Source organism: Sesamum indicum, linkage group LG12 (assembly GCF_026168435.1).
Source record: "Sesamum indicum cultivar Baizhima isolate 11 linkage group LG12, ASM2616843v1, whole genome shotgun sequence".
In the NCBI taxonomy this organism is placed as follows: domain Eukaryota; kingdom Viridiplantae; phylum Streptophyta; class Magnoliopsida; order Lamiales; family Pedaliaceae; genus Sesamum; species Sesamum indicum.
The window spans coordinates 12,801,364-12,826,836 of NC_142668.1; the positions used below are offsets into that span (position 1 = coordinate 12,801,364).

Here is a 25,473-nt window from a genome sequence, read left to right on the forward strand (position 1 = left end):
AATAGTATTTTGCAAGGAATGGGATTTGGGTCTGGGATATAATTGCCAGAAATTTGATTGTTGAAATTAGTAATTCTCTCCTTAAATGCAATAAATTATTAAGGAAAACATATACTAATAGTATGAGTTAATAGTTGTATTACTTGTGGGAGTATTTATAACCGGTAAAATGCGACTTCTTCATGCCTTTCTTTTTTGTTAAGTCTTTCTTTTTAAAGAAAAAAAAAGGTGTTTTTCATCAAAGCGACTCAGATAAGGTGAGGAGGGGGTTGGTGGGCTGGTATTATCTTGTATGTGGTAGAATGAAACTAGCCTTTGTCACGATTATATTGTATCTTTGCAGGTATTTATTATTAATGAGGGTTAATTACATTTAGATTTTCTTTTAAAATGTTAAATTATTGCATAAAAACGTTAAATAAAAGGCAAGCATGCAATTACTTTTGCTACCGTCAAAGTTTTGTCCAAAATCTAACAAAACAAATATCAAGTGTAAAAAATGAATTTTTGGAGAGATTATAAGTGTAATCTCGTTTTTTTTAGGAAAAAGTATAACTTCACCATAAAGGGTTAATACCGTATTAATTATTCTTTTTTTGGCAGTTTGTTTGATTGAGGATTTGAGTCTAAAGTTTCGATTGTTCATTTAGACAAGAATTTAATGATTTCTTTCTTTACCGGTTCATTCAAAGATAACCTTTATTTCGTCAGAAATACTTAGAAAAACAAATTAACTTATAAACTTGACGCCAACTATTCGTTTCTTCTTTCACTTTACACAATTTAATTTATATCTCTAATCCTTATAACTACTTAATTCATTTCTCATATTTTTTCCGCACTATTATCTTATTCAAAGAGATATCGAAACATATTTAAAATGGCTAAGAATTCAAGGCAAAGCAATTAAATTAAACAACAAAGAAGGCAACATACTGCGCAATGATGGAATTAGTATTTACATATTGAAGCTTGGATTATAATCCGAGGATTTATTTACAAGCACAGAAAAGAATTCAACACCAGAGCTATGAATAAACACTTCCCCTTGTAATCCAAAGCCTCTCATTCTCACTCCACTACATATGGAACTTCACACCTGCCAGACATAAAACATAAGACATTACTCTGATTTGAAGCCGAGCAAGGCCTGTAATACGATCATCCTTAACCCACATTTCTCGGCAGAGACTTCAGCATAATGGTTAAAGGAAGAGAATCAAATGAACATGTTAGCTCGTATTCCAGTGCCATAAACACTCAATGCACAAAGCACCGAAGCAAGCTTACAGTTTGCAGATAATGAATAAACACAGTCCAGCAGTGCTTGTTGGCATCATTACCAACTTACCATATCAAGTATAAATTCTTGTTTGTAGTTATTCTACCACCAAGTCATATTAAGTTTAGCTCGACAGCAGTTGAACCAAATATTTCTTCATTTCACAATTATTCAACTGAAAATATATTATAATCACGGCAATGAAACAAACCAATAGAGGAGCACAATGAATATGGAAGGCTTCTACTAACAGAATTTTTAGACCAGGGCCCTCTAAGAAATTACCTTCAACCAAATCTATCATGCTCTGCAAATTGTTTCTCCATTTTCACGCCATCTCTATTATGTACATGACTAAGTTGGCTCAACTATCACAGAGTTCTCTAGTATTTACAGCCTCAAGCTGAGCGTTTTCCACTGGGGAATCTTTAGTATTCACAAAGCCCCCACTTGTTTCCGTGGACAGCAAAACACCATCCTGTCCTGGTTCGTTAGAACTGTTGTTAGATTCATTCACTATGGTAACACCATTGGATATGGAGGCAAGCCTGCCATTCCCAGATGCATCAGACCCCTGATACTCAAACTGCTCATTATTGTTGTCTTTCATAGCAGATGTCCTAAAAGAGAGGAACATGATGATTTATGAATTTTCACTAGACAAAAATTAAATTTTGAAAGTACAAATTACAACAAAACATAAAAGAAACCATATTAAGACATCCATTCAGCTCACCACGCAGAGCAAAATAAAGAAAAGCGAGTGGGACAGTGTCTGGTAAACACAATGCCAACCTCTCGTAGAAGATAATTTCATGATAAACAGCATGAATTTCCAATTATAAGCAACACTCATATGAAATTGAATATACCTTCCCCATTGATATTTGGGAGCATGAATATAATCAAAAACTGGAACCAAGTCCTTGGACCTTGCTTCAAGCATACGGATCGGGACTCTCTCAATTTCAGTCTCTCCATTACAAGCACCTTCTTCGTCCATATTAGAGCCATCAGTCAGCATAGATTGGAAATATATCTGCCCAAATATAGTAACAACATTAAAATTTCACTCGTAAAAAAAGATTGCACAACATGCAGAAAGTTATCTCAACTTATCAGCAATCATGAAATACCTCTGATCTAGCCCATAGTGGATTTTGGTTCTGATGCATATGCAGCTCAGCTTCAGATATATACATTTGATTCTTTTCTTCAATAGAAATCTTTTCTTTCGTTCTTGTACTCAAAATGTCCAAAAATACATTATTTTCCTGTTTCATGCTTTCAGGATATACTTTATTGCAATCTGAATTTCCATTTTCTGCATACAAGTCCACATTATTTTCTCGTTCCCTGCCATTTTGCTTTTGACAAATATTCCACTTTTGAATTGACTCCACCATTATTCTTGCATTGCCCTCGATACCAAATTCACAAGTGGCACTTGCTCCAGGAAAAGACATCGATCCGTTATAAGCAGGAGAAATACGCAGAGCATACTGTGTCACACAACCAGCTGGTGAGAAAACAAGCAAGTAGTAGTTTCTCTTCATAGAATTGTTATCCGCACAAATATCATTGCCTTTACAGTTGCAGAACACTGATGTAATCACACCAGAGAGAGAACTCATCCGCCCAGTTGCAGCTGCTGCAGCACCAATTACAGTGTTTCGCCAACCATTACTTCCATTCTTTATTCGGGTGACTGCAGAGAGAGTAACTGGAGGGCCAGATGCACAGATACTCTGTTGAGTCAGTATTTGTAATCCTGAATTTGGTGATCCCCAACCTGCAGGCTTTGCCATGAAGATGGATCCACTGTTTCTGGGACTAACGCAAGCATCACTGGACTGGAAACTAACCAATCCCCCAGACAGAGCAATAGCAAAAAGGTGACTTGTCCCTCTTAACGAACTTACCATAATCCATTGGCTATCACTGCTAAAACTTACATCCTGGATAACCTGTGAAAGCATTACCACAATAATTTCTTATTCACCTATAAAGAGGTTAAAATCAAGAAAAAAACAAAGTTATGATCTTACAGCATTTGTGAAACCACGTTGCAGTCTGTAAAGATGGACATAAGAAGGTCTAGAGGTAGCTCCAGACGAGCCTCCTGAAAGTTCAGGCATTATTCGGAAAACATTTACAGTGTGTCCTTGAACTGAAGCCGTCACCAAGAGGGTACCACTGGGATCAAAGCACAATAATAGAATGGGACTTTTATGAGCCCTAAACTGTGCAATCACAGTTTTGCCAACAATGTCTCTGACAATGACCTGACAGATTGTCGTGCCCACAAAAATAAGCTCAACAAAACATCAAACCAAAGTGCACAAAGAGCAATACAGCGTGAAGCAAGAAAAACTCATGGCACAAATGGACTCCAACCAACACTAGAAATGGCATAACTCAGTAATTAGATATTTCACATCTCTTGGCCCATTACAATAAAGTTGAGAAACAAATATGTCCAAGCTCAGTAAATCATAGTCATGATGGGCACAAAGAATTACAAAGCAGTTACTTTGATGGGAAGAGCAACAGTCTAAGGAAAATAGAATAACTGGTTTCTACTAGCCATAAGATAGACAAACACTTCTGAAGAAAACAACATACCATTCCAACGCTGTCTGCATCTATCAAATGTCCATTGGCAACACCATGTACTTTACCATGTGTAGCCCCTGACTGACAGTTGCTGCCTTCAGTTAATAACTCGGAGTAATACCTTGATAGCTTCTTACACCCCATGTCCCCTAAAGTCACAATACCAGCAGCCAGTTGCTTGCTTGACTCTTTAGCATAATGTGCAACGAGATTTCCACGTGAACTGGGACAAGGAAAGCTAGCGGAGGGGTCAAGACGTTGTGGACTCACACGCCCAGAATTCGAAATGACAACTTGACTCCCACTATAAGCCATCCACCTGGGGCCCACAGCCAAGGGCCCAAAGCCTATACTTCCTGGTCCATAAGATCCTGTAGCGACAGGATTTGTAAGGACCGTATACTCTCTCTCTAACGAAGCAGCATCAAAACAATGTATCTGCAGAACAAGTTTATCACTGGACCCCAACAAGATAAATAAACAATTTGCAGCTTAAAATAGATTTTAAGCAAAGTTAACATACCTGAGATGATTGTAATACAGCAACAACACGGGAGCTACATCGGACTAAATGGACAACTGATCGAAATCTTAATAGATGTACATATGATTGAGATCTCAAGGAATAAAACCAAACTAAAGTAGGCACACAACTACGATCAAGAGACTCTTGGCATTGTTGGGTGGACCCATTACAAGGAATACCAGATCCCTCCTGAATGTTATTACCTCCAGAGAAAGATGCATCAGCACAAATAATCAGCAACGGGTGACGGTCTGCAAACTTATCAACAGATTGCTTTGAAACCATGGGTTTTGGTAACATTTGCATAAAGGAAACTGCACCATCATGCCTGGAGACTATGTTGTACACATTGTCAGCAACTTCAACATCCCAGACCTGAAACCCATAACTGAACCCCAGCAAGAGTACCTGCCGTGTGATGCCTCCTTCAAGCTCTACTTTGTCAAATCCAGCCCAGGATACCTTTGGAAGATAGATGAATATAATTGAGTAACCTCTAAGAAGCAAATATCAGATACATTGATTCTAAATGCCAGGCCAAAAAGAAAGGAAAAGTGCTCGCAAGCAGCAATAGCCAACTCCAGTGCGGTTTTACAGTGCAAAGTAGTCACTTGCAATCATCTTAAAACGTAATCTTCAACAATCACTGAGAAGCAGTCACTAAAATCAAACCAAACTTCTCACCAAAATCCTAAAACAAAACTCAATCTGGCGATTAACCAAGGTTTGGTAAAACATGATTTTTAAAATGACTGTTAGACCAAGAGTAAAAAGAGTGTCCACTTCTAAGCACAGAAGGCCTTTTGTGCAGGAAAATATGAATGGCCTAAAGGTAATTAAACAAGAGACAATTTGCAGGGGATTGCACGAAAGCATAAATTTCAGGATGTGCACTTCAAGGCCATTTGCGACTTGCCTTAAGTTTCAGTATAAAGCCTAGTCAAACAGTCACACATGAAATTTGCTTAAAACTTTGAAAACATTTACTCATATCCAGTCACGCTTTTACTTTGTCTCTAAGTTCAAGTATTGATAGGTTTTTTTGTTAATTTAGTTTAAAAACAATAAGTAAATGAAGCAATTTTTTGAAAAACTAGGTGATAATGTGATTAGAAAGATAAAGACTAGAAGAAAGATAGAAAAAACCAGCTCAACCAATGCAATTCATAAGTTGTCATATCAATGTCACAGCTAATTACTCTAATAGTTTCTCCCAGACTAGTTATTTGAGCACCCAATGTGTGCTTGAATACTGTCTGTATTAAAACAAAGAATTAATAATATATATAATGGCTTTATGTGTGAATCAAAGATTTTAAAATATAGCACACTAGATAAGGAGCAACCAAAATTGGAACTAAGATGTTGTTCAATAAGAGTGCAAATTATAGATATACCTAGGGGGTACCAAGCCCATTATTAGCCAGGAAAAAATTGAAAGATCCTGGGCGAGTTTATAGAGGAGGAATAATGCACAGATAGTCTACCTGACTGATTCTCAGGGAGCAATGCTCCTCGCAAATTAACTGTTCGGCTAAAGCATAAATATCCAGCATTATTGATTAGAGTTGTGACAATATAACTGATGAAGCTATGAGTAAGGCACTGACAAGAATTGATTTGACAGGAAACTCATAATCTAATGTTCAAAAACTATTTAATTACTAAAACTAATATGTCACAGCTTTTTTCCGATAAATATGCTTCACTAATTGTGAAACAAGCATTTAAGTGCACAAATTTTCATTTTTGCTTAGAATAGAATGATTCTCAATCCTGTATAAAAACCCTCAACATAATGGGGAAAGTACACACATGCTGAAAAACAAGAGTTAACGACAAAAATCGTCCAACCAATCAAAATGCAGAAACAGCTACTTAATGGACTAGAGGAACAAAACCAGTAAGTTCCAAACAACATTGTTAAAGTAAATACATTGTTCAACCAGCCGATATGCGGACATAACCAAATTAATTGAATAAGTTCTTCTAGTGCTAAAACATCCAGTTGCCATAAGTACCTCTATCCTGTAATCCCAAGGTCCGTCCGAACCGACACAAGAAGTACCTAATATTTTGATAATGACTACAGATACTGGAAAACTACGTCATGTACCAAGAAGAAGGTGGCGACAAACACTTCCTCACTTGAGGCACAAAGACCTGTAAGGTATAGTTGACCTATATAAAACAAATACAGGTAGCTCAACCTGCAAATCAAATTGAGATGGCAAGAATATTTCATATTAACTAAACCATTTCTGTGGAACAAATGCAACCTCATTATTTTCAGAGATAACTAGTTTAGTTTTGAGAAAAAGATTCATATCCCATAAGGTCTGCTGGAGTCCTAGCATTTGCAATCTAACAAATGTAATCACAACTCTACACCTAAAACTCGCATACAGAGAGATATCACTTTTCTCCCTCTGAATACCCTCAAATTTAGCTATAATTACATCCCAAGGCTGCATGCAGAATCCACTGGTGGCAACAGCTCCTCAGCTACAAAGGAAATATTTGAGGAGATAGAAACAAACTAGAGAAAATCTACCTAGTAAACAGTGATGCTATGTATTCCACCTGCATGATGCAATATTCATCTAAAAAAGAATATCTAAAAGCAATAACATTATTACTAGTAGCAATGATACTAACTGTTGTAACTTAACCTCCCAAGAACCAACTTTTCCAAGTTGGAGCGCAAAGGCTTTCCACTCAACCCTAGACTTGCATGCAGCAACAAAATTCAGTAGATCATGAACTCAATTCTAGATGTACCATATTAAGAGTCACTAATTTATATATATCAAGAATACAGGAGAAGGCGGAAAGATAAACTTCTAGATTCTCACCTGATCATGTTTAGTTTCAGTATCCCTCTCCACAACTGCCGAGGCCGCAGATGCAGCAGACCTCACAGTGGAAGCAACTGTCGAGGCACCAGATGAGACAATCTTCAGGTAACTGGAAAGAGCCTTAAACGAATTCGGAATGATCCCATTATTGCCCTTCCCCGGCCGTGGCACAAGAGCTCCACCATCCCCACCAGTACCACCATTCCTCATCCCCGAGCAAAGAAACCAAAGCAAAGACCCTCCGTAGCAACCACCAAAACACACCGCACACAGCTGCTCACACCTTTCGCCTCCCTAGAGAACATAACCCCCGCAAAACTTGTCCTCTATATAGAAATACTTGTAACTTGCCCCGGGTAAGATGAAAGCCTTCAGCTTACAGGTGTCCACATCCTTTAGCTTACAACTCACAGCACCATCTAAAACCATGCAAGTTCCAACAAAAAAACGGTTCGATTACACTTGCTAAGCCGTCGTCTTCTGCTTCTTTACTTTCTCACATTAATCACACCACCAGAAAAAAGGACAACCTTTAATCAAGAAGTAAAAACTGAGTGGGTTCTTTGTTTTCCCCCCCGCAGATTCTGATAACATGAATCCTAAATATAATACAGAAGAAGAAAAATTCCTAAAAAAACTCCTCTGTTGCATGTATTTTTAGGGTATCTATCTCTGCCTATATCATATACCAAAAAGACCAGAAACCTAACTTCAAAAGAAGTCCTTGACAAATAAGTAAAAATAAAAGAATTTATACAAAGTATCAGCAATCAATCAAACAAAGAATACACACAAACTGAATAAACAAATTCCCAAAGAGTCCTAACTGAATTAAATTGTTAGGGTTCGAGGAATCCGTGAGACTTATGATTGCTCAGTGTAGAGAGAGAAAGGTAAACGTATGTATTGTGTATGTATAGGTTTAGAGAGAGAAAGAGGGAGATTTGAAGCAATCTGATAATGATGCATGTAGGTGAAGAAACAAATTACTTTAATAATAATTAATTAAAAATAAATCAATTAATTAACAATTTTAATTTTGATTTTCCAACCAGAGGAGGTGAAAAGTGAACAGTGAAAACATAAGACAACGGAGCACGTTTTTCCCTTTGTTTTCGCCCACCACCTTCAAACCCATGTCAGTAAAAATTCAAAATAGTAATTCAAATTTTACAGTTACCTTTTTACCGAGTTATCCACACTCAATCCAGCACAATAGAAAAGTATAAGTACCCGCGGTTTCTGTGGTGATTTGGCCACGTGGATTTCTCAAAGAGCGAGTGGAAATAGAAGTGTAGGGCGTTATGACTCTTTTACTGTTGGGATAAAAGTTGATTGTTTCGTACTTTATTTTGTATATACAAATAATACAGACTAACTGCATCACATTAGAATTTTTGGACCTCTAATAAAACATTCAAAATAAACAATTACTTTAATAATAATTAATTAAAATAAATCAATTAATTAACAATTTTAATTTTGATTTTCCAATGAGGAGGTGAAAAGTGAAAACAGAAGACAACGGCGTACGTTTTTCCCTTTGTTCTCGCCCACCACCTTCAAATCCATGTCGGTAAAAATTCAAAATAGTAATTCAAATTTTACAATTATCTTTTTACCGAGTTATCCGCTCTCAATCCCGCACAATGAAGTGGTGAGTACCCGCGGTTTCTGTGGTGATTTGGCGACGTGAATTTCCCGAAGAGCGAGTAGAAATGGAAGTGTAGAACGTTATGACTCTTTTACTGTTGGGATAAAAATTGATTGTTTCATACTTTGTTTTGTATACACAAATAATACAGACCAACTGCAACACATTAGAATTTTTGGACCTCTAATAAAACATTCACAAACTTTATTTGGATAATTTCATATTATAAAAGATTTATTATTGAATTCTAACATAATAAATTATAAAGGATATAAAATTAAAGTGATTAACAAGTCTAAAAACCCGAACGTTTACCTAAATTTATCTAAAAAATTGAGTGAATCTTTTAACTAAATTATCGAAAAAGATCTGGTGAGTTTTTTGAATAAAGATAAATAATCATACACTTGTCTAAATTTAAATAACTATTACATGACAAAATAAAATTCAAAATAGCTATTTAAGCATGTACATACATAACGCTTACTTGAAAATTTTGTTACATGAATATTCAGAATTATTGTTGTGAAAACCACAACTTCAAAGTTTTAATTATTAAAGAAAAAATCAATAGTATAATTGTACAATTGCTCAAGTGCACAGTTTTTATACTCTTTTCCCATCAGCATATTCTGCTCTTCAATTTTCAGTCATTTCAACTGTGGAAATAATCATTTTTGCCAGTGGATTTTCCAAATGAGACTGTTAGTCTGTTCCCAGAATAAGATATACAAAATGTTTTGGTCTAAATGAAAAAAAAAAAAATAGATTTGAGAGCTTTTAATACAGGAGACTCAAAAAGGTTAACAGAAAACAAACATAAAAGTTTTCAATTAGATACACACAGAAAAACAAAAGTACATTCGCCAAGCACAGATATCTGCAATAATTGGCATGGTTTTGGTGGTTAATCAGTCAAGTTTAGTTCCGCAGCTTGTTCAGCGTGGATGAAAGCAGAGCCACTACTTTCTACCATTGATTGCTGTTGAAGAAGTTCAGGAACTTGCTACCACGTCCCACCGCCATATTGTTCCGTCTTCACAGCAGCAGAGGATGGTGCTGTGGCATATAGATAACAGTAATTATATGCTCCAGGAATTATGTAGGAAGTGGAGAAAAATACATGTGTGCTTTGGGGGTTTTTACCTTCCGTCAAAGGACATGGCGGTCAATCTAATTGGAGATTTCGACTGAACATGAGATAATCTGAAATGCCATTTACATAATTAAGCTGACAGAAGCAGGTAAAGGAATAGAAACTAAGGAAAAAATGTGACTGGTGCAGAGCAAGGATGGAGACAGACCTTGCAACGAGAACCGGAGGGCTGGATTGCACTTCCCACACGTATATCTTCCCCTCCCTGTTCCCTAGACATCACCAAATTGAAAGAAAATGAGATCATGGATAAGTTGTAGATTTGGTTTTTGAGGCGGTTTATTCCGCAGTGGATTGATAATCAGAAGTCTATTACAAAAACTCAATGTGGAATCTTCAGGTAGAAAGAAAATTTACTGTGTATACATTCTTTGACACTGAAACTGTGGCACCAATCAGAGTATGATAATGCACATATGGTACTTGATAATGATGGGGTTTACCTACTGCTGCTGCCTTGTAATGGAAATCGCAGGAAAACTTGATAAACCAAATATCACATTCTGGGACAGGATATTTTTGAAGAATGTCAACTGTGCCCTGAAAAAAAGTATATATATATTTTGCTTGTTGTCAGTGATCATGCCATCTAAGAATAAAACTATTCCTTGAGAAAAGTAAGCATAATACATAAAAAATTGTCAGTTGAGATTAAAAAGTTCAGGCTAACCTCTCCAGGAGATTGTTCTTTCATCTTCGGTTCCCATAATACAAGTTCATTATCAACACTCTGCAAATACAAAAACAATTATTGCTAACTTCCAGAAAAGTAGGACAGCAAGGCATTAGGACGGACTGTGCCTCAAAAATTTCATTGACAAAAATCCTGTTTATGCCTCTTAGGAACCCTGATAAAAGTAGTCTCCTTCATTTTATTGCAGTGTAACTTTAAAGTAGAATGCCCCCAGGACAGACACCCTAAAAGTCAGTGCAAATGTTACATACTTCTTGAAGTATAGATCTTGCAACTGGAAATACCGACAATTTTACCCAAAATAAGTGATAACAATACCATTTAGACGAGGAAAATTCCATTAAAACAAAAAATCTGTAGAGAAGATTATGCTACTTCACCTTAGAGAGTATGAAATCACCAATCCACCGGTTGCAGTCAACGTAATTTGTATGTACTGATGCAATAAATACCTGACAAAATAATAGAGAGATGGTTCACGACAATGGTTGACATTTTACCTAAACAATCCCTGCCATGTGAGGAATAAGAAAATTGGAGAAACAAAAGAAAAGCTATGACTAACTGGGAACTGCACATATTTTGTTGGGAACTTGGAAGGAAGATCTGTCCAAGTAAATGATTTCTCTACGTATGTCCAAAACTCTGCAAAAGATCAGTATATATCAGTCCATATCAACTGACGCACAGGACTCATGTTGTCCAAATAACAGGCTAACTACTTTACATTCAGTTTAAACAACTCCAAAGGCAATTGTTCATATATTATGAATCTGTTTAAGAAGAAAAAAAAGCACCTGCTGAACATAGATTTATAGTATAAATTCAAGCAAAATATTATATCAACAGTACTAACAACAATATGCACTATCCACACTTGTAAGTTATTTCTTTTGTCAGTAAAAAGAGGGCAAAAATAATAAAAACATCAACAACTTTGCAGCACAAATAATAATGTAAGAACTAGTCATATTTAAGACTCAAAAGGTTTGATAGAGAGGCAAATAGGAGAAAGAATTCTGACTACTGAAAATACGATGGATAGAAAACAAAAGTACATTAATCTCAATTTCCAGTTATCATAAGAGTGAAAACTGATCAATTGTGTAACTTTCAACGATCATCGTTTGGGGTTACCAGCAGAGGTAAATATATTATAATTATATAGTATAGTTTGAAGGAACAAAAAAAAAACAATGAACTTGTAATATCAGTTGGATGAACAGGAGCTACATATCAGCAAACAATCATAAAAAACCCCTCTGAAACATATTGCATTTGTCATGCTTGTAGGCCAGATGTAGTATTGAAAAGGTAGAACAACAAGATAGGACCGACCACTCTACCTTTCATTGACCAGATCTTGACAGTGTTATCCATTCCACAGCTTGCAATACGGTATATGTCAGAAGGATGGAAGTCCTAAGGCATCCATAACCCATGAAAAGTAAGATGCTCATAGGCCAATTCAACACAGAACCACCATATTCCGAAAAAATGAACAAAGAAACAGAGAGAGCATAAAGGAATTAAGTTCAACATGGCGTTCACATACCACACTAAGGACTTCATTGCGATGCCCACCAGCACCAGCAAATATCAAGATGCATATCCCTGTATGAATATTCCACAGGCGTACAGATTCATCCTGACGACATTTTATTGTTAAGCAAGTTCCATGCAAGTGAATACCAACAAAGTAGTCATTAATATGTCAAATCATATTTGTAAATTGGTTAATCACATTAAGCACACACAACAGGGATCACTTTTTGAAGCACTTACTTTGCTTGCTGACACAACAAGGGATGGTTTCAGTGGCTGAGTCCGAATTTCATTTATTGAATCTCCATGACCAACAAAACTCTGCAAACGTAACAATAGGAGGAAATGAAAAATTAATTAACTCTTTTTTGATAAAGTCAGATTTGTTCCCAGAACAACTTCCACTGAAAAAATGAAGCATATATACTCCAGACAGACAATGACACGCAAAACAAGTTAGAACAAAGCATCATATACAATCAAAATGGTGCTTGTTGCATATTTCATTATTCTACTCTACTTGTGTTCTTTGGGTTTCAATATGATAATATATGATGGAAGTACCCAAAAGCCCAATACTTAGCTTTCGGACAAAAAGAATACCTTGTATATCTTCTCACTGCCAGTATCAATAACACGAATAATCCCATTAAGTCCTCCAGCCACCAAGAATGGAGTTCCATCAATATTGCAAGCCCAACTGACAGTGTAAAAGGATTCATCTTTCTGATCTACACAGCAATTGGAAAAACAGATGCTGCCTGAGAATACGTGTCACTATTAAAAACTCAAGCTAGTCATTAGGAACTAAAATTTCTTACATCTTCATCAATGTAGGACTGCAGCACAGCTATAACACCACCTTCTAGGCACTGGTATACTGTCACCTAAGACATACCAAAAGTATAAAACGAGTTTATAACAAAAACCCTCCCCTTTGACAAAATACACTAAAACGAACAAAGGAAAGAAACGAAAAGAACACAGGCAAGAAAGCTCCAGAAGTGTTTTTTGAGCAGCGGAAGTAAAAAGATCAATCTTTTTCATTTATATCAAGAATTGGACGATACATAGTAAGTAGAAAATATCACAAAGAGGAACACGAGCACCTACGCGATTTCCACCGGCGGTGGCGAAGGCGTTGAAGTAACGGGAGTCGATGAAGTTAAAAACCACGGCGTAAATAGGGCGTTTGCCTTCCTGTAGTCTGTTGGTCACTCTATACTCCCGCTTCTTCGACGGCGTTAGTGAACCCACCACCGGCTCGCAGCCCAACGGAATCTTTGCCATTCCCCCCACCGGAGCAGATTTACACCACCGTTCCGTATGCCCTTCACTGCCGAGATTCAGTCACAGCAGTGGTTTTACTTTTTACTAGCGCTGTACCAGCATTCTTGACTGAGATCGTGTAATGGAAAAAGAAATCGCTGGTTTTCAAATGCGACTCCGCTATTTGAAAACGGACTTATATTAAGTGGGCTTCCCTAAATTGGCCCAACCCAAAGTTTTACGGGCCTATTAAGAAATTCACCCCAACAGTTAGTTGGGGTCCGATACGCCATGACCCCGGAACTCATAAACAGCTTCAAGAATCAAAAACACAGTTTGCTTTCCGGAAACCAGGTTGCAAGATTTACGACGTTAAATTTTCTCGTAATGCGCTTCTGGTTCTACAAATCCTGTCCCTTTGAGAGATCAGTCTCATTATGTGCTGGAAACTCAATTGCTGCCTCAATTATACCATTGTCTTCTCCGAGGTGTACCATGCAGCGGAAGGGGATGCAATTACATGAAGAATTGGCTTTTGTTGGTTGCGCAACTGATGTACGGGCGAGTTTTCACTTTATTAACTTGTTTCCGTGAAACCCTTTTGAGATTTGGTGGAAATAGTGCGTTGAAGATTGAATTTGATTTTATACGGGGTTGTATGCATGTCTGTTTATGTTATTGACAAGTATGAAAATCTGGGGAAAAAGGAACCTTGGTTTGTGAAGCTTGGTAGATTAGACTATTTGGAGAGAAGGAATGGACGTTGCTCTGGAGGCAGGCCTAGATGATACATCTTTAAAGATTGACTGGAATAGAGTAATTAAGTTGTTGTTCTTCTGTTGCGGGTTCATATGAATGTGTGTATTGTTGGAAAGGATCAGAATCTTGGGGGAAGGATAGGATCCATAAAGTTGTAAACTGTTCTTTTCAGGAGGATTTAATGGGAAGTGGCGAATTTTTAGTCGACCATAGATGCCAAATTGGGGTGATATTGTTGCTTGTGTCATTCCTGATTTTTTTTGGGACCTTTATGTGCTAGCTGTCTTCTGTCAATCTGTCATGCACCTCTGCTGGGCGGAAGAAGACGACATACGTTGATTTACCAACCTTTTCCAAGGTTTAGATTTTGGAAGATTATGGAAATGGGTTTTTCTCTAACAAAGAACTTAGGTGATTCTTAAGAGCAGAGAATTTTTGCTATTAAGTGATACCAATTTGCTCAATCTCCCTTGTCCTGGAGGATGGGAAGCTTATCAAACTTTAAAAATTGTTTGTCACTTAGACAAAGCATTTTACAGTTAACAGATTGTAGAATCCCCAGTTCACAAATATCTATATCTATATATATTTTAAGTTTTTGGTTAATTAGGGTAAAAGGCAATCTCAAGCGTTAGTTCTTATGACCACCACAGCCTCTTTTAAACTGAGATATTTTGTTTGTTTCCTTGGAAGTAGAATTTGCTAATAAGTACGTCACTAGGAAAGAGACAAAAAAGGAAACTTGGATGTTTAAAGTTGTGTATTTTGTGCTTAACTAAACTCTGCTTCTTGATTTCTAAGACAATTCGTATTAATAATTTCATAGTTTTTGGCTGTGAGTAGTGTGCTTGAACCAACTCACAGTTGCAGAACACATCCTGCATACTGCTGAGGGATAAGGGATAAGTTTTGGCAAATTTCTCCATTTGCTCAGCTCCTTTTTTGTTCATGTCAACAATCAGTATGAATCTGGAAGTGTTTGCAATTTTTTTTCTCCATACATGTAAACATGATGTTGGTGGTAAAATTTCGATATAATTGAGCACAATTGGTTTCCATTTTTAGACATGCAAACACTAGCGGCTTGAGTTGTAAGGGCCTCTATTTATTTTCTACATCTTAAAGGAGATGAATATCCCTTGGAGCTCTATAATTTCCTTTACTTGTGCATTACAATTATTGAATGTTTTGTTAATAATTGGAAGCAAGCAATATTGTTTCTGAATTTGCTATGGAGGACAAAACGTTCTAAACTTTAGGCCTTCTTATTGGGCAATTTGTGATTCACTAGACTTAAATTTGTGGCCAAATTCTGATACGCTCTTGGTATCGGAGATTAATAAGAACCAATTGGTTATCATTTTCTTTTGAACAATTGGAGCACTTAAACCAACTTTCTATAGTAGTCTATTCAGATTTTTAGACAGCAAAATTTTATTCTTTAACTGAATTTCTCCATTTGTCAACTCATTAGTTACCTCAGCTAATGTCCCTTGTAAATCTACTTAATATTGGACTACATTGACGGTTGTATAGAGTCTTGATTGGCATGAAAAGGTACAAATTCAAATGCAAACCAACTTTTCCTAGGTATACAGCAACTGGATTACTGACGATGACAACCAATTCGATGGGCTTGGTTAGGATCTCTGGATATCGGAACATGGTAATTGTGATCAATGTGGCAAAGGTTTTTAATATCAAGGTTCTGTTTGAAAATTAATGGACTGAGCTTTTGCTTGATTTAACAGTGCCTTGAAATAATTGATAATTTCTGAACCTTCTTGATAGTTTGTTTGCTACATTGGAGGAATAATAAAATGTTTGATTTAATAATCCTGAATTTTATTTATTCAAATTATTTTGTGCACCACCTTGCCCTCATACGGCCTTGGAATGTGGGCCAGCAAGAAGTTCAGTAATTATAGGATTTGTAATTTTTGGACTATGTTTGGGCAAGCCTCATTGAGCCGCTTGCAAACACAACCGTTACTCGTATCCAACTGGCTGTAGCTGTTGCCAAACACTATTTAAGACTTCGTTGAGGGTTTATTCTTTAGTCTCATTTCACACCATCCACCGACACGACTGACAAAGACGAGCGGGCGGCCGTTACATAACTTCACGTGGTAGTTCCTTTTTTTTCTCTCTCTCTCTTTATTTTTTTTTCCCATTATTGTGTTATTATTAGTCCATGGTTACGTATAGATCTTTTGAATACTTTTTTGGTACAATCTTTTATTTCATATCAATTTTTCGTTTTGATTACTGCTTGACTTTTCACCATGATGCCTACAGTTCTATGGTTTATATGTTAGTCAATTTCTGTGTTTTATAACTTTCAATTTGGCTTCTAGAACACTATGTTATCGATTGGTGTTATCATGGAATTGGTTGCTTCTTTTGTATTATTTTTTCGTTCTTCTTCAAAGATCCATAAATCATTTGTCATTTGTGAATTTTCTCTTACCCATACATCGATTGATGCCTGATCTGATAAGGAAAAACTAGAATGCCATTTCAGGGTGGCTTGCTTCTTGTTATCCGGAGGAACAATTAACTAGTTTGTTATAAGTGGGGAATAGCGTGTGGAACTATCATAAATAATGTCTATTTGACCTTGAATGTGGCTTAAAAGGTAGGGAATTGTTTGAAAAGAAGCATCAATGACAAGTTTAAAAATATACATGGTGGCCGGGTTTACTTGTTCCTCCTTTAATTTGTCACTTCCTATAGTCAAGTTAGTGCCTTAAGCTCCTCAAAAGGTTTTTCATACTGTAATTTGAGTCAGTGTAGTTAATAGCGCGCCACGCGCCGAGGCGCAGCCCTCGCGCCATACGGCGTCCATGGTGATGCCCTTCTATATGGTGTCGCCGTAGCGCGCGCCTAGGCGCCATTTCGGCATTCCCCAGGCGCGCGCCATCTGAAGGGGCCTGGGCAGTGGGCTGCTAGCTAGGCAGCTCGCCCAGGCCCATGAAATTAAAAAGGAAAAGGTAAACCCTAATTAAAAAAAGGAATTTGACTCTTCAGTTCTTCCATGCTCTTCAGTTCTCACATGACTCTTCAGTTCTCTCTTCTCTTCTTCGGTTCTTCATGTGCCAAGTGCCAACCCATCTTCTTCTTACTTCTTCTCTAGTTCTCTTCTTCTCTTCCATATAACTTACAAGCATCTTGTCCTGCTGCTGCTGTTCACACTTCACATGACTTTATAGTAGATTTTTGCCAAAAATCATGAAACTCAAAACTGCATGCAGCACGCTTAAAGATGATGAAGTAACTATTGTTTAGATTCTTATAAATACAATATAAATATTATATATATATAACGCATTTAATACTAATTATATAAATATATAGATTATTTGTTATATTTGCGCCAACCTTCTAAAAGGCGCGCGCCGCGCCGTGCGCCATGGCTCTAGGAGCCCTTGGCGCCATTGTGCGCCGTGCGCCACTAACTACTATGGTCCTAAGGCATCCATAACCCATGAAAAGTAAGATGCTCATAGGCCAATTCAACACAGAACCACCATATTCCGAAAAAATGAACAAAGAAACAGAGAGAGCATAAAGGAATTAAGTTCAACATGGCGTTCACATACCACACTAAGGACTTCATTGCGATGCCCACCAGCACCAGTAAATACCAAGATGCATATCCCTGTATGAATATTCCACAGGCGTACAGATTCATCCTGACGACATTTTATTGTTAAGCAAGTTCCATGCAAGTGAATACCAACAAAGTAGTCATTAATATGTCAAATCATATTTGTAAATTGGTTAATCACATTAAGCACACACAACAGGGATCACTTTTTGAAGCACTTACTTTGCTTGCTGACACAACAAGGGATGGTTTCAGTGGCTGAGTCCGAATTTCATTTATTGAATCTCCATGACCAACAAAACTCTGCAAACGTAACAATAGGAGGAAATGAAAAATTAATTAACTCTTTTTTGATAAAGTCGGAGTTGTTCCCAGAACAACTTCCACTGAAAAAATGAAGCATATATACTCCAGACAGACAATGACACACAAAACAAGTTAGAACAAAGCATCATATACAATCAAAATGGTGCTTGTTGCATATTTCATTATTCTACTCTACTTGTGTTCTTTGGGTTTCAATATGATAGTATATGATGGAAGTACCCAAAAGCCCAATACTTAGCTTTCGGACAAAAAGAATACCTTGTATATCTTCTCACTGCCAGTATCAATAACACGAATAATCCCATTAAGTCCTCCAGCCACCAAGAATGGAGTTCCATCAATATTGCAAGCCCAACTGACAGTGTAAAAGGATTCATCTTTCTGATCCACACCGCAATTGGAAAAACAGATGCTGCCTGAGAATACGTGTCACTATTAAAAACTCAAGCTAGTCATTAGGAACTAAAATTTCTTACATCTTCATCAATTAGGACTGCAGCACAGCTATAACACCACCTTCTAGGCACTGGTATACCGTCACCTAAGAAATACCAAAAGTATAGAACGAGTTTATAACAAAAACCCTCCCCATTGACAAAATACACTAAAACGAACAAAGGAAAAACACAAAACGAACACAGGCAAGAAAGCTCCAGAAGTGTTGTTTGAGCAGCGGAAGTAAAAAAGATCAATCTTTATCATTTATATCAAGAATTGGACGATACATAGTAAGTAGAAAATATCACAAAGAGGAACACGAGCACCTACGCGATTTCCACCGGCGGTGGCGAAGGCGTTGAAGTAACGGGAGTCGATGAAGTTAAAAACCACGGCGTAAATAGGGCGTTTGCCTTCCTGTAGTCTGTTGACTCCCGCTTCTGCGACGGCGTTAGTGATCCCACCACCGGCTCGCAGCCCAACGGAATCATTGCCATTCCCCCCACCGGAGCAGATTTACACCACCGCTCCTTATGCCCTTCACTGCCGAGATTCAGTCACAGCAGTGGTTTTACTTTTTACTTGCGTTTGAAAGCCGAGGATGTCTCAGTCTAGCGCTGTACCAGCATTCTTGACTGAGATCGCGTAATGGAAAAAAAAATCGCTGGTTTACGAATGCGACTCCGCTATTTGAAAACGGACTTATATTAAGTGGGCTTCCCTAAAATGGCCCAACCCAAAGGGGTCCGATACGCCATGACCCCGGAACTCATAAACAGCTTCAAGAATCAAAAACACAGTTCGCTTTCCGGAAAACAGGTTGCAAGATTTACGACGTTAAATTTTCTCGTAATGCGCTTGTGGTTCAACAAATCCTGTCCCTTTGAGAGATCAGTCTCATTATGTGCTGGAAACTCAATTGCTGCCTCAATTATACCATTGTCTTCTCCGAGGTGTACCATGCAGCGGAAGGGGATGCAATTACATGAAGAATTGGCTTTTGTTGGTTGCGCAACTGATGTACGGGTGAGTTTTCACTTTATTAACTTGTTTCCGTGAAACCCTTTTGAGATTTGGTGGAAATAGTGCGTTGAAGTACGAATTTGATTTTATACGGGGTTGTATGCATGTCTGTTTATGTTATTGATAAGTATGAAAATCTGGGGAAAAAGGAACCTTGGTTTGTGAAGCTTGGTAGATTAGACTATTTGGAGAAAAGGAATGGACGTTGCTCTGGAGGTAGGCCTAGATGATACATCTTTAAAGATTGACTGGAATAGAGTAATTAAGTTGTTGTTCTTCTGTTACGGGTTCATATGAATGTGTGTATTGTTGGAAAGGATCAGAATCTTGGGGGAAGGATAGGATCCATAAAGTTGTAAACTGTTCTTTTCAGGAGGATTTAATGGGAAGTGGTGAATTTTTAGTCGACCATAGATGCCAAATTGGGGTGATATTGTTGCTTGTGTCATTCCTGATTTTTTTTGGGACCTTTATGTGCTAGCTGTCTTCTGTCAATCTGTCATGCACCTCTGCTGGGCGGAAGAAGACGACATACGTTGATTTACCAACCTTTTCCAAGGTTTGGATGTTGGAAGATTATGGAAATGGGTTTTTCTCTAACAAAGAACTTAGGTGATTCCTAAGAGCAGAGAATTTTTGCTATTAAGTGATACCAATTTGCTCAATCTCCCTTGTCCTGGAGGATGGGAAGCTTATCAAACTTTAAAAATTGTTTGTCACTTAGACAAAGAGTTTTACAGTTAACAGATTGTAGAATCCCCAGTTCACAAATATCTATATCTATATATATTTGAAGTTTTAGGTTAATTAGGGTAAAAGGCAATCTCAAGCGTTAGTTCTTATGATCACCACAGCCTCTTTTAAACTGAGATATTTTGTTTGTTTCCTTGGAAGTAGAATTTGCTAATAAGTACGTGACTAGGAAAGAGACAAAAAGGAACCTTGGATGTTTAAAGTTCTGTATTTTGTGCTTAACTAAACTCTGCTTCTTGGTTTCTAAGACAATTCGTGTTAATAATTTCATAGTTTTTGGCTGATGAGTAGTGTGCTTGAACCAACTCATAGTTGCAGAACACATCCTGCATACTGCTGAGGGATAAGGGATAAGTTTTGGCAAAATTCTCCATTTGCTCAGCTCCTTTTTTGTTCATGTCAATAATCAGTATGAATCTGGAAGTGTTTGCAATTTTTTTTCTCCATACATGTTTAAACATGATGTTGGTGGTAAAATTTCGATATAATTGAGCACAATTGGTTTCCATTTTTAGACATGCAAACACTAACGGCTTGAGTTGTAAGGGCCTCTATTTATTTTCTACATCTTAAAGGAGATGAATATCCCTTGGAGCTCTATAATTTCCTTTACTTGTGCATTACAATTATTGAATGTTTTGTTAATAATTGGAAGCAAGCAATATTGTTTCTGAATTTGCTATGGAGGAACAAACGTTCTAAACTTTAGGCCTTCTTATTGGGCAATTTGTGATTCACTAGACTTAAATTTTGTGGCCAAATTCTGATACGCTCTTGGTATCGGAGATTAATAAGAACCAATTGGTTATCATTTTCTTTTGAACAATTGGAGCACTTAAACCAACTTTCTATAGTAGTCTATTCAGATTTTTAGACAGCAAGATTTTATTCTTTAGCTGAATTTCTCCATTTGTCAACTCATTAGTTACCTCAGCTAATGTCCGTTGTAAATCTACTTAATATTGGACTACATTGACGGTTGTATAGAGTCTTGATTGGCATGAAAAGGTACAAATTCAAATGCAAACCAACTTTTCCTAGGTATACAGCAACTGGATTACTGATGATGAAAACCAATTCGATGGGCTTGGTTAGGATCTCTGGATATCGGAACATGGTAATTGTGATCAATGTGGCAAAGGTTTTTAATATCAAGGTTTTGTTTGAAAATTAATGGACTGAGCTTTTGCTTGATTTAACAGTGCCTTGAAATAATTGATAATTTCTGAACCTTCTTGATAGTTTGTTTGCTACATTGGATGAATAATAAAATGTTTGATTTAATAATCCTGAATTTTATTTATTCAAATTATTTTGTGCACCACCTTGCTCTCATATGGGCTTGAAATGTGGGCCAGCAAGAAGTTCAGTAATTATAGGATTTATAATTTTTGGACTAGGTTTGGGCAAGCCTCATTGAGCCGCTTGCAAACACAACCGTTACTCGTATCCAACTGGCTGTGGCTGTTGCCAAACACTATTTAAGACTTCGCTGAGGGTTTATATCTTCTTTAGTCTCATTTTACACCATCCACCGCCACGACTGACAAAGACGAGCGGGCTGCCGTTACATAATTTCACGTGGTAGTTCTTCATTTTTTTTTCTCTCTTTTCCTTTTTTTTCCATTCTTGTGTTATTATTAGTCCATGGTTACGTATAGATCTTTTGAATTCTTTTTTGGTACAATCTTTTATTTCATATCAATTTTTCCTTTTGATTACTGCTTCACTTTTCACCAGGATGCCTGCAGTTCTATGGTTTATATGTTAGTCAATTTTTGTGTTGTATAACTTTCAATTGGTTTCTAGAACACCATGTTATCGATTGGTGTTAATCAAGGAATTGGTTGCTTCTTTTGTATTATTTTTTCGTTCTTCTTCAAAGATCCATAAATCATTTGTCATTTGTGAATTTTCTCTTACCCATACATTGATTGATGCCTGATCTGATAAGGAAAAACTAGAATGAAGACGATCTGCAAATAAATGAAAGGGTGGTAGCGGAAAGTTGGGGTATGCCATTTCAGGGTGGCTTGCTTCTTGTTATCAGGAGGAACAATTAACTAGTTTGTTATAAGTGGGGAATAGCGTGTGGAATTATCATAAATGCTGTCTATTTGACCTTGAATGTGGCTTAAAAGGTAGGGAATTGTTTGAAAAGAAGCATCAATGACAAGTTTAAAAATATACATGGTGGCCGGGTTTACTTGTTCCTCCTTTAATTTGTCACTTCCCATTGTCAAGTTAGTGCCTTAAGCTCCTCAAAAGATTTTTCATACTGTAATTTGAGTGGAGTCTGTCTGTTATCTGACCTTACAAAAATGGTAAAGAGAGCTATGGAATTGTTAGTGCTGTTAAGTTTGAATTTGTTAATATACCTGAATAATGGCATCTAGTGCATGAACCATTAACTGATCACTACATTTTGCAGATCAAATCATTAATAGGCAGGCAATTTACCTTGAGGTGCTTTGCTCTCCTGAGAAAAAAGGAAAAACGTTATCATGTCTCAGGGTGGAGGTAACCAGGTTCGATTGAGTTGTGATGATGACCCTAACATAGGGTACATTGAAGGCATTATGGCAACTATCCTCTCGAAACTTCCAGTGACTTCTGTGCTAAAGTTTAAAGTAGTCTCTAAGTTTTGGAATAAGCTGATACGTAACCAACAATTTGCTCAGCTGCAATTTAGCTCTTTCCCGAAAACACCAAAGCTAATTTTGTATGTTTGTGGTAACAACTCTGGGGGCCGTAGCAAGCTGTACTTGATGGAAAGAAGTGGAAGACTTAGCAAGCCGTATGTGATGGACAGAAGTGGAAGAATCAGACCTTATTTGACCTTTCCTAATCTTGACCGGAGCAGCTCTTTACAATTGATCTCTTGCTTCAATGGTCTATTATGTTGCACTAAATCAGTGGGAACAGAAGACTTGGACATCCAAATCTGCAATCCTGCCACTCGGGAAGTACTAGAGGTTCCCAAAGGTAGCCCATGTGCTGAAACTCCATCAATTGGAGTAGTCTTTGATCCAGATACAAACAAATACCAAATCTTGCGTTTTGTTTCTGCTGCATCTGGATCTGAAGTCAGTACTTGCAAGTGTGAAATTTATACACCTGAAGGTGGAGATTGGAGAAGCATTCCTGATGTTGTGCAAGGTCCTGTAGCTAACCCTGCTTGCCCCTCATTCCCAACTCATGCATGTGCTGGAGGAAGGATGTACTGGTTGGTCTGGTCAAAAGAAGACCGTGAGGTGCCTGATTACATTCTTTCCATTGATATGAATAACACCATCACTAGAGTTGAGCTACCAGGGGGTCCGGATGACCCAGATGAATTCAACATATTTACATTCTTGGTTGACTATGAAGGTCGTTTGGCACTTGTGTGTGTGGATGATGATGAAACTTATGTGGATATATGGTCATTGATAGACCCCAGTGAATCAACTTGGGTTCTTGAAGGGTGTGCTGAACTTCAGATAGATGGTTTTCTTGAGGGCATCAACTCAATAGTTTCCATAGAAAATGAATTGCTCTTTATTATGAAGCCTGGTTTTGGCACATCCTTTGGCTTCCACTTCCTGAACTTGGCTGACTGGACTTGGAGGACCCCTATTCGTCGTAGGTTCCGGATGGGAAGCTCTGAACCTGTTGCATTTCGGTATACTGAAAGCCTTTTGAGATGTAAGCCATTTAATTTTTCTTAACTCTATAGTTATATGCAAAAGTTTGATTTTTGTCTGTGGTGCTAAAGAGTCTCTGTATTTGAACAAAACCCAAGTTGCAATTTTCTCATATGCTTCCAGTCTCCTACTCCACAAGAATTTGTTCATCTTAAAACCTAAGAGCAACCTCTTAAGCTGATTCAATGTACTAGCATCAGATGAGAGATCAGTGATTCTGATGCATGGAACGTGGAGCTTATCGGTTATTGACTAATTATTCTTTTCATGTTCTATGTAGGTGATGCAACCAATGATACTGAGTAGCACAACTTCTGGTAAACTACTATTTCAACTATCATACTATTTTGCCTCACATTGTTTATGTGAAGATCTTTCTATCTATGACTTGCGGTTTATTTTCTTCTTCTTCATCAGTCGTTTTTCCATCTAATTGCTTGCACGCTCTTTTGCCTACTGTGTTCTATTCACATAACATAATAGAACATATAGAAGTTCATAACGAACAATTTATGATTTAGAGAGGTAAAAAAACTGCAGCTGCCTTTTCTTTATCAAGTTCTGATCCTTTTTTCTAAACAGTGAACTTCCAGTTTGATATGTACTTGGGAGTGTGGAGAATTACAAAGCTTTTCACTTTTATGTCTGTGTTGCCTATACAGGTGCAGTGAAGATTGATGTTGGTGAATGGCTGATGGGCTTGGGTCGGTTGGAGGAAGATGTAGGGCTTGAACTACTTATATTTGGGCTGCGTTGGCGCTCAGGTTGTCGGTGTCTGGGCTGGCTGATGAAACAGTTGGTTTATAGTATCCCTTTCTTTTCTTGATGTAGTAGTAATAAGGATTTAAGGATTTCCGAAGTTATTTCTCTACAGATTCTAAGTCTGAGAGGTTTGGTTTTGCTTAAGGATTTCTACTACATCTGCTAATTTCTGCTTGTTTTATGAGAAGGATTCTGGACCTGTTTCTCTCTCTCTCCTCTTTTTTCTATATGGAAGTTATGATGACAAATGAAAATAGTTATCTAGCTCATTTTGTTCGTTTGTCTGGTGTGTGTGCAATAATTGATTAATTCTTGGGACGATGTTCAATTAACCGATAATCAAATTTTGCACTTGGAGTGAGTTTTGTTTTTGTATGTGTAAAAATAAAATATGCTTGAATTAGTACGTTTTGAGTTAATTATCTTAGGATTTGCGCTTTTAGTTCTACAATATAAAAAAGGAGGTGCAGTACTTTTTTAACATATTTAGTTTAATGGGAATAGAAAACATTGAA

The 25,473-nt window shown here is 37.3% G+C and overlaps 4 protein-coding genes across 19 annotated transcripts; 1 reads left to right on the forward strand and 3 right to left on the reverse strand.

Annotated features, from left to right (window-relative positions):
* Positions 1-1,421: 1,421 nt before the first annotated feature.
* LOC105174815 (autophagy-related protein 18f) lies at positions 1,422-8,244 on the reverse strand. Its single transcript, XM_020698327.2, is given in 8 exon segments — positions 1,422-1,649; positions 1,652-1,902; positions 2,155-2,321; positions 2,419-3,249; positions 3,331-3,567; positions 3,908-4,336; positions 4,422-4,886; positions 7,280-8,244. Coding segments are annotated over 8 exon segments (2,673 nt in total). The 5' UTR covers positions 7,493-8,244; the 3' UTR covers positions 1,422-1,569.
* A 1,421-nt stretch (positions 8,245-9,665) lies between these two features.
* LOC105174820 (polycomb group protein FIE1) lies at positions 9,666-13,760 on the reverse strand. Of its 3 annotated transcripts, none has more exons than XM_011097029.3 (13): positions 13,445-13,760; positions 13,153-13,218; positions 12,935-13,057; positions 12,572-12,652; positions 12,342-12,434; positions 12,133-12,208; positions 11,352-11,431; positions 11,167-11,238; positions 10,763-10,822; positions 10,536-10,632; positions 10,241-10,297; positions 10,083-10,142; positions 9,666-9,995 (listed from the first exon to the last, which is right to left on the reverse strand). In XM_011097029.3, exons 1-12 carry the CDS (start codon positions 13,619-13,621, stop codon positions 10,105-10,107), a joined length of 1,020 nt encoding a protein of 339 aa, XP_011095331.1. In that variant the 5' UTR covers positions 13,622-13,760; the 3' UTR covers positions 9,666-9,995; positions 10,083-10,104. The 3 variants fall into 3 exon arrangements, with proteins under 3 accessions (XP_011095331.1, XP_011095328.1, XP_011095329.1); XM_011097026.3 differs by having other exon boundaries at positions 10,241-10,304; positions 13,445-13,757; XM_011097027.3 differs by lacking the exon at positions 12,572-12,652 and having other exon boundaries at positions 10,241-10,304; positions 13,445-13,759.
* A 3,332-nt stretch (positions 13,761-17,092) lies between these two features.
* LOC105174818 (polycomb group protein FIE1-like) lies at positions 17,093-19,357 on the reverse strand. 11 transcript variants are annotated; one of them, XM_088876176.1, is made up of 6 exons: positions 19,065-19,357; positions 18,773-18,837; positions 18,555-18,708; positions 18,192-18,272; positions 17,962-18,054; positions 17,093-17,541 (listed from the first exon to the last, which is right to left on the reverse strand). In XM_088876176.1, the coding sequence occupies exons 2-6, from the start codon at positions 18,778-18,780 to the stop codon at positions 17,404-17,406; spliced, it is 474 nt and encodes a 157-aa protein (XP_088732302.1). In that variant the 5' UTR covers positions 18,781-18,837; positions 19,065-19,357; the 3' UTR covers positions 17,093-17,403. The 11 variants fall into 11 exon arrangements, 8 of the variants coding, with proteins under 8 accessions (XP_088732302.1, XP_088732303.1, XP_088732301.1 ...); XM_088876177.1 differs by having other exon boundaries at positions 17,093-17,617; XM_088876175.1 differs by having other exon boundaries at positions 17,093-17,544; positions 19,065-19,355.
* A 100-nt stretch (positions 19,358-19,457) lies between these two features.
* Positions 19,458-25,169, forward strand: LOC105174817 (F-box protein At1g30790). Of its 4 annotated transcripts, none has more exons than XM_011097016.3 (5): positions 19,458-19,760; positions 21,911-22,094; positions 22,942-24,197; positions 24,477-24,513; positions 24,859-25,169. In XM_011097016.3, exons 3-4 carry the CDS (start codon positions 23,015-23,017, stop codon positions 24,500-24,502), a joined length of 1,209 nt encoding a protein of 402 aa, XP_011095318.2. In that variant the 5' UTR covers positions 19,458-19,760; positions 21,911-22,094; positions 22,942-23,014; the 3' UTR covers positions 24,503-24,513; positions 24,859-25,169. The 4 variants fall into 4 exon arrangements, with proteins under 4 accessions (XP_011095318.2, XP_088732299.1, XP_011095320.2 ...); XM_088876173.1 differs by having other exon boundaries at positions 21,911-22,091; XM_011097018.3 differs by having other exon boundaries at positions 19,458-19,754.
* Positions 25,170-25,473: the final 304 nt, after the last annotated feature.